Consider the following 14,156-nt stretch of genomic DNA (forward strand, 5'->3'; position numbering starts at 1 on the left):
TTTTATGAATATAATTATTTTAAGAAAAATCTCCAAATTATATGTACTTATAACTTTTGGGTACCGGGAAGCTGAGGTAAAGCAAACAGCAAAATAATCACATTACATTAAGTTGAATGCAATAAATAATATCTAATTTAAGGAGTAATAAGATAACATGCACTAAATAACAAATCCATAAACAATGAGAACTCACAGTATAAGCAGGTCACACACTTACTTTCAGTTTCTTTACTAAGTTCATGTATGCGCGTTTGTTCTCTTCAGATCCCCCTGGGGACGCGTTTGATAGGTCAGAGGCCAATGTTCCATTGATTAAAACACCCAGCATGTCAAGAACTGTTGTGAATAATTCACTAAGAGGAGAAAGAAAACATTTGCACCTTAAAGCAAAACCAAGACACTCTTAACTAACTGAGCATTTTTATTTAAGGCACAGAATTATTAGTGGTACCTAAGAATATACGATGTGGAAGAATTTGTAGTCAGTATAGCAAAGCCTTCACTACACACGCATGCAGCAAAATCAGTGTGAAACGAATAAGAACATACGTGTTAGTATGCATGTCGACGGTTCCAGAAGTAATGATCTGAAGGAGAAGAAGGGCCCAATCCGTCGTCCACTGGGTGCTTCTCTGGACTGTGTCAAACATTCCTCCCACCTGGCACATAAAAAATACAATGAAAACATACGCACCGTGTTACAGAGAAAACACCACCCTCACCACTTTATGCAACCAAATTTTGATTGGTTTAAAAATTTTTTTAAAAGGTGCTCTAGTTTATGGATTATCCTGTCTTCTCTCTCACTTAGCTATGTATTTGCCACTCTTTTTGGTTCCATTAGAACAGGAACTGGTCATTCAAAAAAAAAAAAAAAAAAAAAAAAGAAAGGTGTACTCTAGTGTAGACATGTCATCAACATGAATTACATACTAGTATAATTAGCTTTCTTTTGTTCCTAAATTTCACGATATCCAGTTCCATGACGTAATTTTCATCTAATTAAAGCTGAATAGATCAAAACCGCGTGACTCAATTATCTACAACTTTGTGTTGTCAATTACTATTGAATCTAAGCCTGTTGTCATAATAACACTTGGAAGTACCCAGTAACACAGAAGTAAAGATGAGCGGGAGGCTTGGCCCCCAGGACTGCTTGTTCATGTGTGGGAATTAATATCAAATATCAGGCAAGCCATCTTCCAGAGTAGCTTTTATCTGGGCTGTACACTGAGAAAAGGAAAAGTCAAAGGAATGTGCAGTGGGCAAGGAATTTTAAATTTCTATAAAACCTCCCTGTGGGATTTGTCTTTATGACCAATTTGATGGAAAGTTTGATAAAATTTTGCCTTAAAGGACATTTTAATACAGTTTTTAAGCAAGTATGGTAAAAGCTAACACATCTCAAATTAGTAGTTCTCTAAGACCTACTCTTGGCACAAATGGAAAAGAGAGAAAGATTCACTGGGGGTGAGGTGCAGAAGGCAAGCCAATGCCTAAAATACCTACTGCTGTCCAGAAGCCAGACCAGACAGGAAGGACAGTGGCCAGGAAAACAGAAGGTTTGAGAGACAAGGAAGTAGTAGAGAGAGCAAACAGCGGGCCTCACCTTGTAATGGAAACTGTGACCATAGCAGGAGTGGAAAGCTGGAGTTATTTTCACATTTAGATAAGTGTAATGAAGGGAAAACACTAGAAGCGTCTCTTACCAAATTTAGGCGGAGCTGCAATGCCTCGTGCATCATCTGTCTTGCTTTTATGTCATCTTGGTACCGTTCTTCTCTCCAATTACTTAAAATCTAAATCAGAAAATGAATGAAAACAACCCCCAAAACTTGTTTTCCCTGTTAAATTTGATTTTTCTCATATTTAAAGTTAAATTGAGCTTTTTTACTGACAGTCAAAAACAACTTCTTAGTTTAATAAATTAAAAACTAAGGGGAAAAATAAAATTTCGCTTTTCTCCCCTTCCTCCACGCAGACAGAAATCTGGCTATTTCTTTGTTTGGTATCTAATTACATACCCTGTTAAGAAAAATCTTATCTAATTACATATCCTGTTACTAAGTCTTAGAAAATGCTTTAGAGGGTCATCAAGTTAAGCATTAACAAAAATAAAGATTATTTTTAAAATGCATCATTAAACTGGTCTTATAAAGATAAGTATAAAGCTAAAGACAGATAGAATTACATTTTATATCAGTCTTGTCCTATATTTCTAGGGACATGCTGTGAATCCTAGCAAAAGTATTATTCTGATGTTTCATTGAAGGCTTGCTAGTTTATAAACTTGTCTTCCTTGATAAAGATATTGTAACCTATTTTGAAAAATATGACATCTTGGACATCAGTGGCATATCAATTTATTAAGTAACTGCTTCTTCACTGATTCAGACAAATGTTGGGAAGGGAAGGGAAGGGTTGCTTAGCGAAGGCAAACCACAAGTGGGGAACACCCAGAATCAGATGATATAAGAAAAAAAAAAACAAACAAACCCATACTGCCAGGCTCTGAAATACGGCACCTAATGAGAATCATCTCAAAAGAGCTGAAATGAGTCATATGCAGAAGTAAGTGAGCCCAAGAGATGACTTGTAAGTACGCTTCATGGTAAAAGGAGAGCACTTTCCAAATCTCATCAAAAGATATGCATGAACCTCCCCCAAGGCAGGTGAAGGGTACAAGGCAGTTAACAAAACACACAAGCTGTCATGGAGCTGACATTCGGATAGCAGGACAAATAAAAATAAGTGGAACAAGTGGTATGAACCAGGGCAAGGGGATAGAGAATGACTGTGGTCCTACTTTTAGAGAGTGATGGGGGGTGGGGGGGAGGGAGGCGGGGGGAGGACTAAGGAGGTGACATCTGAGCAGAGACCTGAGGAAGTGAGGGACTGGCCATGCTAATAACTTCCAGGGAAGGGGAGAAAACACGCAACGGCTCTGCAATAAGAATTTGCTTGGCAAGTTCAAGGAACAGTAAAATGGTCTCTGCGTACAGAATGGAGTGAGCAAGGCCATGACGGGCAGGAGACAAGGTAGAGGTGGGAGCCAGTGCCCAATCATGGAGGGCCATATAAGCCTAGACTGGGAAGTTTTATTCTAGGTATAGTAAGAAACACTGCAGCATTTTGGGCACTGGAAAAACATGTGGTTTACACTTAAAAAGGATCACTCTGGCTGCTGTCTAGAGAATAAGTCTCACATATCCAAAAGGTAGCGGATGACAAGAGGACCAAATGAGTTAAGTGTCTTGTTCATGTGCATCCAGTACCGTACAAGAAGACACGGTGTCATAGAATCACAGCCCCACGGGAGGTCTCCATTAGATGCTACCACAGGATAAAACATCCCATATAACCAAATCTACCCACTCTGCTCCATTCTATACTTTCTAATTCCACTTTGATCACTCAGTTTCCTTGCGGTACACACAATATAAGTGCTCTGAATAGTGACCAGGAGAACTGTGATTGGTGGAAAGGCAAAGTCCAAAGTCTTTGTAAATGAACCAAAATGCCTTCTGATTTATAAATGAATATCTTGTGCACTTGACCAGCATCAGTCTGGCTCTCGCAGTAAAATTGAGTTTCTGAACCTACATAGCTCAAGCTGAGACCCTGCCTGCTACGTGGAAGCCCAGCAGAGGAACTGGAGAGAGGTCCCTTTGTCATACTGTCCCCATGTCCCCTGCAACACAGATTGCTCCAGGACCTCTCCCATGAGGCAGGGTCAGGAGACGAGCAGATATGACAAAATTATGTGCAATCTGCAAAATGTTACTTTTATAGTCTATAGACATTCACCCAACACATAATTAATATTATACTATTGTTAATCTCATGGTGACTAGAACGCCAGGTAGGAGAACGGGGCATGGATGGTGTTTTCCTGCTTCTAATCAAAACATGTTGTGCCCTTATTTTAAAGGCGGTATTTGAGTTTAAGCTCAGTATTTGAAAGGAAAACAAACGAATGCCATTAGGAAAACACCTGCCTGCCTCAATATTCTACTGTACTTTACCTGGTTAACTTGATTCTGCAGAGACGTTAGGAGCCCTTCTCGTTGTTCATCTTGTCCCTTAAGGCAGGTAAGGACCAGTGAGAGGAATGGTTGTTGACTCAAAAGAGACATACTGCAAAGGAAGTAATAATAGCAGATCTAGTTAGAAAGAGAGGATTACTTCATGTGCAACACTGATGTCTTGCCCTCGGGTTATTGGCTCTTATTTATTTTACTGTTAGAAAAGGGAGGGGAGTAGTAAACAGCCAGGACTCCTTGAAAAGTTAAATCATATCTCTAACTAATATGGTTAAAAGTCACTGTAATACTTCTAAATAATTTAATATGTTCTCTTGCCCTTGAAGGAACTCGCCAACTAGCATAAATTCATACTGCATACGAGTGTGTCGGGGGGTGCAGGGAGAAGAGGATGTGTAGTTTCTATCAGTAAACTGAATTTAAAGATACACATCAGGAGTATCACTTTATACACAGAATAAAATGAAAAATTTTTAAACTTCTCTTACACAGTATTCGTATTTTAGGGTCCAGGAAATAGGCCTATACAACTGTTCTGCTTGCTTTGTTTTTCAGCACATTTCTCAAGACCAAATAGCTGGGTATGGGTAGAGCTAAGTAAGGTGAGCACTGAGGTCTGAGGACTCCAAAACCAGAACGCTTGCTAGTGAGCTAGTGCACTGCCCCATCCCACAGGCTTGACTTGTAAAGCGGTTTTAAGACATCTGATAAAAAATCCATTTTAAATTGTCATTTTAGTATTATTTCTCCCATGACCAGGAACAACTGACAAAGCATACTGATAAACTTAATTTTGCCACACCAGAAAGGAAAATTTCTTAAAATGAGATCGAGGTCAAAATATTTCGATCTGCTTCATCTTACACCAGCAGAGCTGAGAGAGGCTCACTTGGGAAGAGCCATCTTCAAACTCTGACACACCATCTCTCCTCCCTGTGGGACGTGGGGCAATGTACATGCCATCACCCAGTAGCAAATCGACTTTGAGAATTAAAATTGAGTCATCTGGTTAATAAATACTGGCAAAGATGACAAAACAACCAAACAGCATACACGCAAAGCTAGGTCAACACCAAAAGGTATCAATACTTCAGTTAAGAAAGGAGAGCACAGACTCAGAGGCCAGACCACCTGGCTTTACACCTCCTTAGCTGTGTGTCTTTGAGCAATTTACTTAACCTTTCAGTGCCTCTGTTTCTTCATCTTTTAAAAAGGATATAATGAGAGCACCTATCACATATGATTGCTGTGAGATTTTCACGTATGTGTATAATGAGTTTTATACAGAGGTTGGCATTTCATAAGGGCTCAGTAAATGGCAGCTACTAAAAAATATTACTGATTAGGGGGGCAAGAAACCTGTATGTTCAGAATTTTTGTTTTTCAATGTTAGGAATTTCCTTTTACTCCCGGGGCACTAAATTCGTCATGGTTTCACATTAGAGTGTGCTTATGTTCTTTCTCAGCAACATGGTCAGTTTTCCAATAAAATTACTTGAAACCTTTTCTAGGGCATAAAGTTTAAAAAACATTCAACTTGGAGGCTTATAAGTTAATATCTAGTCTAGAACAAGAGTCCTAAATGTTAAAAAGATTAGTAACTATTTCAGGGTCCAGCATGACAGAATCATAAATTATTCTATGAAATTTAAGCATAAGTACCTAAATAACAAGAAAAACAACAACAACAAAAAAGCTATTGAATACAGGGACCAAGTGGATATCCAGATTTGATTCAGCAGGTCTGAAGTCAGTATTTTTAATAGTGTAGCAGTGATTAGAGTACACAGGCAGAATTGAGAGCTAGTGTACTAAATATTATAATCTGGGATCTTTGCGGAACAGAGATTTGCCTAACAGAATATTCTCAATTCCATATAAAGGTGAAATTTCAATGGGCTCTGAGTACAATGAGCATGTACATCTGTAGAATATTGGATTTTCTCGACTGTTCTTTAAATTCTCACATAGAAACACATCTTCCAGCCGTACCTTTTCTGTTTTTGTCTGTCTCTTTCCTTTTTTGAAGAAGAACCCAAGTGCTGTCCCTTCTCCAGCTCCTCCCCAGCAGCTTTCAACACTCTTCCCTGCACAGAAGTCGGCAGCCTAGCAATTAGGGGGGCTACCAGCCACACGCCCCTGCGTTCAGAGGAACTAAAATCAGAAGAAGATGTTATACCCAAGGAGGCACCCTTTTTCTCTGCTCTCATGGTTCTAATAGAAACTCCAGAGCATAACTTTTATGCACAAGACACAGATTATTCTAACATTCCCCCTTTTACTCCTATACTTATCTTTCTTCTTGCCAAATACCAGACATTTGCCCACACTTTTCAGTCGTGCTTATGGAAAGCAATAAAAGGTGGGGTTCTGAGAGGATACTATAACTAAACTTTTTTTTAAGTCTAGAAAAGTGTTTTTCTATGATTCTGGCTCTCTGAGCAGTAACAGTCCTTTTGTCTAACAAGCGATACACTTTTCTGTCATGGTTAAAATATGACATGTTCTGATTATGTTTAAGCATGTAAATAACCAATTTTTAAAGGTTCAAAATTCACTAGTTATACTCTACACCTAAATGATGAAATACAAGTCTATCTGCCTTTTGTGATTATCATTTGAGCAAAACTGCCAATTAATAAAGATGGCAGAAAGAGTGTTTATTAGGAATAAACATATTAGGAATACCATGGAATAGAGCAGCCTCAGGGGACACTAGAGAAATTCTTCTGTCCTGAATGTCATCTGTGGTTCCAAGGAGTCGGGGCTTGCTCAACCTGATATTTAGAACACTAAGATATCACCCACCCCAGCAGCATGGCCCTTTAACATATTAAATAACGATAACGGACACTTACAAGTAATTATTTTCTTCACAATCCTGCAGCTTTATGAAAAAAATAACTGCATTATGAGAATAAAAGGCACGGTTACATGTGAAAAATTAAGGATAGCCTCATAAAACTACAGAAGAAAATACCTTAGAAATGTCTTTATTCCATTCTGTCTTGTGCTACTCGTATCGGTACTTCCAATCCCGTTTGGGTTGAAGAGGCCCATACCCGAATTAGAAGAGCTATTGTTCAGGTCGGCCGACTGCTGGAATACCTCTATTGTTGCCTTGGCAATATTGTCCAGTAGGTTGTTCATTTCAGCCACCGAACCAGAGCCCTGGAGTTAGACGTGAGAAAACCAGCACGCATGTGTTTTACTTTATCCTCAAACACCAGCGTGGTTTTGCTTTTCATAAAATTTTATACACATACACGCTTTCAATATATACTCACAGGGTCCTTCAAGCACTGTTTTATCATTAACTGAAGTTCCAGCCAGGACTGCCTTAGTGTCCACTGCTCAAGATTCTGGGGAAAATGGAGTTAACACATTAAGAATATTGAACATGTTTTAAAATATAATAATTCCTTGCACTATTCTCTTTCTCAAGAAACAGAGGAATGATCACACACAATAGAGGGATTTATATGAATCAAAAGGCTTCCATTACATATTACATATGTAATTACATATTACATATTACATTACTATTACATATGCTCATTATAGACACAAAGAAATAAATAGGAACATTAAAATAATGTGCCTTACTCAGCTAGGCACTGTAAATGAATAAGACAAACATTTCCTCTCCCAAAATCTATCTAACCAACCACATAAAAAAATGATTTCGATATTTTTTTAATAATATACTTAAGACAGTCCCTCTACAAAGCTTATTTCTCATGTAAACACAGTACTGACTTAACATATCAATATTTATATAATGGTTATACACAATTTGCAGTATCTGTACTATCCAGCAATAAAGTGTGGCAATTACACAAAACAGAAAATTGGGGGAATAAAAAATCCCAATTTTTCAAATCCCAAAAATAGAATTAATTGAAGTTAAGAATTACTTAGCAATGACAAAAAAAAAAAAAAAAGAGGTGCAGTAACTCTTGCTATAAGCACAAAGAATGTGTCAAATGACAAAAACACAGTCTTTACACTATTATCGCTCACCTGAAGAATGCGTTTAATGTGCTGTCTTTGTAGGTTGTCCCCCTCTGTACATTCTTTAATGCCATGAGGATAACAGATCAGCTGCAATAATTTCTGTGCTTGCATATTTGAGAGCACAGGGTCCAAAATAAGTTCTTTGTCTGTGCATAATCTTTCAGGTTCTTTTAAGCAATGTTCTCCTACCCATTCCTAAAAATAATGCGGCAGTTATATTGACAGGCAGAGACTTTCAATATGTATACGTAATATGTACTAAACTCATGGTGCCCAATAGAAAGCGGACGGGAATCTTCCAATTTAAAAAATATTAGATGGAAAAAGTGGGAGGGAAAAGGCTTACAAGCAAATTTTCTAGTATTTTGACTTCTTAAATATACAAAGTAGAATCTTGGTTACAGAAAATTTTTAAAAAGGAATGTAAAAAAAGAAATATGCAAAAAATAAAGCGGGGGAAGAAAAAGCTAAATAAAGAAAATACTGGTATATGTTTTCAGTTGGACAATAAGGCCTCGCTCTAAGTAATGTTTTGTAATCATTTTTTTTAACTTGCTATATAACAGTAGTGACTCTATATTATAATATGTATTCCTCATTTTTATGGAATGCACTATAATATATTCCACTGAATAGATAGGACATAGTATAACATTTAGAAAATTGTCTTCCTTTTTGATATCATTATGAATAATGTTACCATTGTAAATAAATATTTGTGCACATCTATTCTCTGTACAATTATTTTCTTAGGATAATTTCATAGAAGTGCAATTGCTGGGTCAAGGAGGATAGCAAAAATTTAAGGCTATTGATGCATATGGCTAATTGACCTCTGGGGAGTTTCCACCAAATTAAACTTCTTTTAAACAGCTTTTCTTCATCATTTTTTCAAAGGCAAATTCTTGTACTAAATGGGGTAAGAAATCAACAGAAGTACTAGAGCCAAATTTGAACCCAGATATGTTTCTGATGAAACCTGTTTCTTAACCACTTCATCAGTGGCTCAATGCTGGCTGTCCATTAAAATCACCTGGGGAGTTTGTTAAACTTCCAAACCCAGGCCCCATATCAGAGCAATTAAATCAATCTCAGGTAATGCTACCCAGACATCAGCAATTTTTTAAGCATCAAAATTTTTTTTAAACTCTCCAGGTGACTCCAATGTGTACCCACAGAAACCAATGCACAGCTCAGTACACTCTCAACATTTATATGACTAATAACTAACTTTTACCATGGTTACAGTATACCTTAAGAAAAACATGACCCTGTCAACATTATATCTATAGCAAAGTGAAAAAGAGTATATATGGTAGGCCTTTTTATAGAAGGAAGGAGAATTTAATAAAAAATGGAGAGAAAAACCAGAAATAATGAAATTGATCACCTAGGGCAGGGAGGAACCCAGGGTAGAAAAGATGAGGGAGGGAGATGTACATCTCTCTGAATACACACTACTGCTCTTGACCTTTGGAAGTATGTTACTCTAAAAGACAGAGCTAGGGTAGAAAAAGAAATGTAAACTGAACACAAACAAAACCAAATGAAATCAACTCTATTTCAAGTGAATAACATATCCACACTGAAAGAGAAAGGTCAAATAACTTTTTAACATAATACTGTAAACACTTAGGGAAAAAGAGCTACAAACAAATCCTCAACTCCTTTTAGTAGGCTCGTTTTTCATAGTGGTATAGGTGTAGTAATTCTGAAACTATTTCAGGTGTTTTGTAGAATTCAACCAATGAGTAAATGGTTGATGTTATTGGTAGCCAGGGTTCTTACTGTGGAAGAAGGCGGTATTAATATGGAATGAGGGAATGCAAACAAAAATTTGTGTTTGATTGGAATTGGAGGTATCGGTATAAACTCATGATTATACACACACACATTTATGTACATGGATTTTTTTTCCCCCTAGATCTGTCTGCTGAAAGGGCCTAGAAGCAATGAACACACATTGCACATAGCAATAAGCACACATAGTGCTCGGATCTTGGTTTCTAAATACCATCCTCTACTAAATGGAACCAGGGTTCCATGAAGGAATGAGTAATTCCAGGTCTGGGGCAGGGAAAGTATAAGATAGGTCAGAAAGTACGAAAATACTTGTTATTTAAAAAATAAAAGAGAGAGAGAGACGTGTCAAAATAACACAAGAGCCAGCATGAAAAGACTGATTCACACTGGACAAATGTGGGATAATTTGAACATGAAAATAACTGAGGACAGTATATTATAACCTATATGAAAACAAAAAATGAATGAGTGGAAGGAAGGGAGGGAGGGAGGAAAAGGGTAGGCTCTTCCCAGAGTAGAATGCAAACTGATAAATGTGGAGGGAGTGGAAGAGTTGGGAAAAGCCATTTTGCAACCATGGTAGTAAAGACTGGTGGGGACAAGGATCAAAATGGATGCTGTATGTGAGGTGGGGGAGTTTGATGAGGAACAGAAAACTTGCACTGTCTCAGAGTGTCTCCCCAAAATTGTTTATTAACTGCAAGGGAAAAAGTAATAACTATACAATAGAAAAATCAAAAAACCATACAATGGAGACAACTTGATCAAAATTAACATCTCCAATGCGGTGCAAATGAACCTCATGTGCCTTCAGATGTGATTACCTGAGAAGAACATAACATACTTCTACAGTATCCTGGCCAGGAAAGCATAATCTAAAGCTAATCTACAGGAAACTTCAGACAAAGCCAATATTGGGACAATTGACAAAACTGGAATGTGGCCTATAGGTGAGAAAAAATTACCGTACCAATGCTAAATTTCCTTACTTTTGATAACTGTATTTTGGTTATGTTAATAAATGCTGAAATATTAAAAAGTAAAGAAGAATAATGTATGCCATCTACTCGCAAATGGTTCAGTAAAAAGAAAAAAATTAAAAAGTATACGAGGCCACATTCACACACACAAATAGAATTATGAAGCAAATGTGGTAAAATGTAAAAAATTACTGAATCCGTATAAAGGGCATACTAGAGTTCTTTATAATTATTAACAACTTTTCAGCAAATTTGAAATTATTTCAAAATACAGTTAGCAGGAAAAAGAGGACCACATATTTACAAGTTTCCTACAATATTGGGCATTTCTCTCCAAAGAACAGTTACATACTCAAAGCTAAAGGCAAATTAAATCTGAAGAATACCTGTTGACAGATAGTCCTCAGTACATATCTAGCATATTCTCTTAAATTGGCAGTTTCTATGGAAATGCTTTTCCCACAGGATTTTGAATTTTGTGAGGCAGTCCAGATATCATCAGCATTCCCATCACGTCGTAAACCCCTCATGGTGAAGTCGTCATTCTTTAAAGAGCTGACATTGTTACTGCCAATTTTGGCATCTCCTAAATAACAGAATCACAAAAGCAAAATCATAGACGTTCAAAATATTGCCAAATATTTGGGAAATAAATGAGGCAAGCATTCAGGGATTTAAGATATATGAATGGGATCATCATTGCATAGTCAGTTGTTCAGCAATAGAGAGAAGGGATTGAGAGAGTAAATGCTAGAACCCTGAGAAGTTTCATCAGACATGGGAAAAAAACCAACCAAACAAACAAAAAAAAACATGTTCAAGAGTCATTCTTTATTTCATTTACAGAATTAAGTATGCTTTCACCAAACTTGGAAAGGCCATTATGAATCACACTTAATAATCACAGAACATTGATTTCACCGATATTTCAAGCATGAACGTATTCAAATTCATTTGACTTATAGACAAGGAAAAAATGGGTTACTCACCCTTCTAGATGTCCCTTTTCCATTTCTTCTCTTACAATGACTTATTTTCTATCCATAGGTCAAGAGAAAAGTTTTGCCTTAGCCCACCTTACTAGCAACTTCTTGACAAGAGAGATTTATTTCCCTGGGAATGGAAAAGGGCAATGCATACTAAGGAAGCCCTGGAAAACAGGGCATTCATTGAATAACCCATGTCTTTCACTTTCCTCTCTGTAAACATCCAAATTAGAAAACCTCACCTGATCAACCTCTAATACACTCAATAAAACGAAGCTCAGGAAAGTGTTTTCCTCATTACAAAGTTCTGGGGCCGGGGAGGGGAACTGAGCAGAATGGTTGGATAGCTGGAAATAAGAAATCTTCTCTAGCCATGAAAGACAAGTAACTGTCATATTTTAAAAGTGAGAAATTAATATAATTTGGTAATAAAGATTGCCAAATGACAACAGAGCCTCCAAACTCTTGCCTGTTTACCCACAGGATCATAAGCGTTGAACAGGAAAAATTCCTGGAACCAACAAATGAGTTTAGATGAGGCCCTCACTGCTTCACTGTAAGTGAAACCAAGGCCGGGTCAGTGCAAAAAGCCTTTTAAAACCCACAGGTCAACCAAGAAAAAGTTTTGACTCTGCTGAAAAAATTTCAGAAAATCAGAATTGCTTAGTGAAATATTTGCTTATAAAATCGTAAGTGGAGGGGAGGAATAAATAATACATTTCAACTCATCAATATCTTATCACGTATTATATATTTCTCATTCAAATACTCATACAAAAAGCACCAAGTTCACTCCACTCACAGACGTTTATTTAATTCAACAGAGCTCTTCAGGAGCTGAAACAAAGACCAAATTCTACATGTACCAACATTTAGCATGCTTTTTCCAACCTTAGGTGTTATAAACAACTATTTCCACACCTTGAGGTAAACTACTACAGAAATTAGAAACCAAATTCTATAAAACTACCCTATCTCCCTAACTCAGAATAGATCCTAGTGGATAGGACTTGAGAGAACATTGAGAACGACATGGTGAGGTAGATAAAACTGCAAAAACAAAACAAAGAAACAAACACCTCTGCCAGTCCTAGTCTAGGAGATCCTCATTCAGTTTAGATGTTAGGATGACAGAGAAGGTCTGGAAGGCTGTGCCAGAACCTTCTGTAATGGTAGAGACAATAGAACAAACACAGTGTTCAGGGACTGCCTGGTCCAAGGGTCTGCTGACATTCAACTAGCCTGATCCTGACTTCTCAGACCTGAAGAACCCTCCATTGCTTAGGAAGCTGTAAAATCTACCAAGAACTGGGGCCAATCAAAAAGGTCAAGGAAAGGCAATCAAAGAAAAATAAACAGGTGATTATGCATTGAGATTAAAATATGGTTATCTGGATATTTAAAGAGGTTGGCAAATTGTACTTGGGATTAGACCAGTCCTACAAATCAAGGGGATAATGTCTAGATGGGACGCGTCTTGGTTTCTGCCATTAAAATGTCTATCGCTTATGCATTCACACTTCCAACATTAGTGTATGGAAAACCTACTATTTAGTTCCTCTCATGGGCATTAGAGATACCACAGCAAAAATGTGAGTCCCTGACTTCATGGTACGTACATGTATTTATTAAATAGAATTGACCAGCCAGCTTTCCTTTCAAACGTAAGCAGAGTAGAGAAATCTGACTGAAATGAGCATTTAATGTTGGCTGTACAATATTACAAGCTCAGAGGAGAGGGTGTGGCCCTCCGTGTGGTTCTACCTTTCACTTTCTACTACAAAACCCATGGGCATTGCAAAAGGAATGTATGTGTGTGTGTGTGTGTGTGTGTGTGTGTGTTAAGGCGAACTTTTAGTAGTTTGTTTTATGAAAACCCTGTTATGCTTCCTCATCATCACCAAATAACACTTCTCAAGCAGGAGTATAAAGGGTCAGGGTATATTCTAAAACATGTTTAAGACTCATCTAAAACAATTCCTATCCACTCAGTAATTTTAGTTCCAGTCAAAGGAAGCTCCCTTGGAACATTAGAGACAACTTTTGTTTAGTCAAGAACATAAGAGGGTGCCCAAAGTTGAAATTAGGCAGTGTGAATTCAAGACTTCCTAATCTTTCAAATCCTAAATGATTTATAGGATAAAAATGTCTTAAGGTATTGCACTGTAAATGAACAGAGAAGACAATACTACTACTCCTGGAGAATACATATCAATAAAGATATAAGGATGTCTTGGACATTACAAATTAAATGAAAACAAATGTGTGATATCCAATATTGATTTATCAACAGTATCAATATCATTGCAGTTATCACCTCATTC

The 14,156-nt window shown here is 37.2% G+C and overlaps 1 protein-coding gene across 1 annotated transcript in view; it reads right to left on the minus strand.

Annotated features, from left to right (window-relative positions):
* The window catches only part of MED12L (mediator complex subunit 12L), a 315,582-nt gene that overhangs the window by 41,373 nt on the left and 260,053 nt on the right, over window positions 1-14,156 (minus strand). Inside the window, exons 26-34 of the mRNA XM_061193546.1 lie at window positions 11,233-11,432; window positions 8,070-8,258; window positions 7,334-7,408; window positions 7,027-7,217; window positions 6,039-6,200; window positions 4,029-4,140; window positions 1,713-1,802; window positions 553-662; window positions 221-356 (exon numbers count right to left, since the gene is read on the minus strand). Coding sequence (XP_061049529.1) covers window positions 221-356; window positions 553-662; window positions 1,713-1,802; window positions 4,029-4,140; window positions 6,039-6,200; window positions 7,027-7,217; window positions 7,334-7,408; window positions 8,070-8,258; window positions 11,233-11,432 — 1,265 coding nt within the window. The remainder of the gene's footprint in view (window positions 1-220; window positions 357-552; window positions 663-1,712; window positions 1,803-4,028; window positions 4,141-6,038; window positions 6,201-7,026; window positions 7,218-7,333; window positions 7,409-8,069; window positions 8,259-11,232; window positions 11,433-14,156) is intronic.

The sequence above is a fragment of the Eubalaena glacialis genome, chromosome 6 (genome assembly GCF_028564815.1).
Source record: "Eubalaena glacialis isolate mEubGla1 chromosome 6, mEubGla1.1.hap2.+ XY, whole genome shotgun sequence".
In the NCBI taxonomy this organism is placed as follows: Eukaryota; Metazoa; Chordata; class Mammalia; order Artiodactyla; family Balaenidae; genus Eubalaena; species Eubalaena glacialis.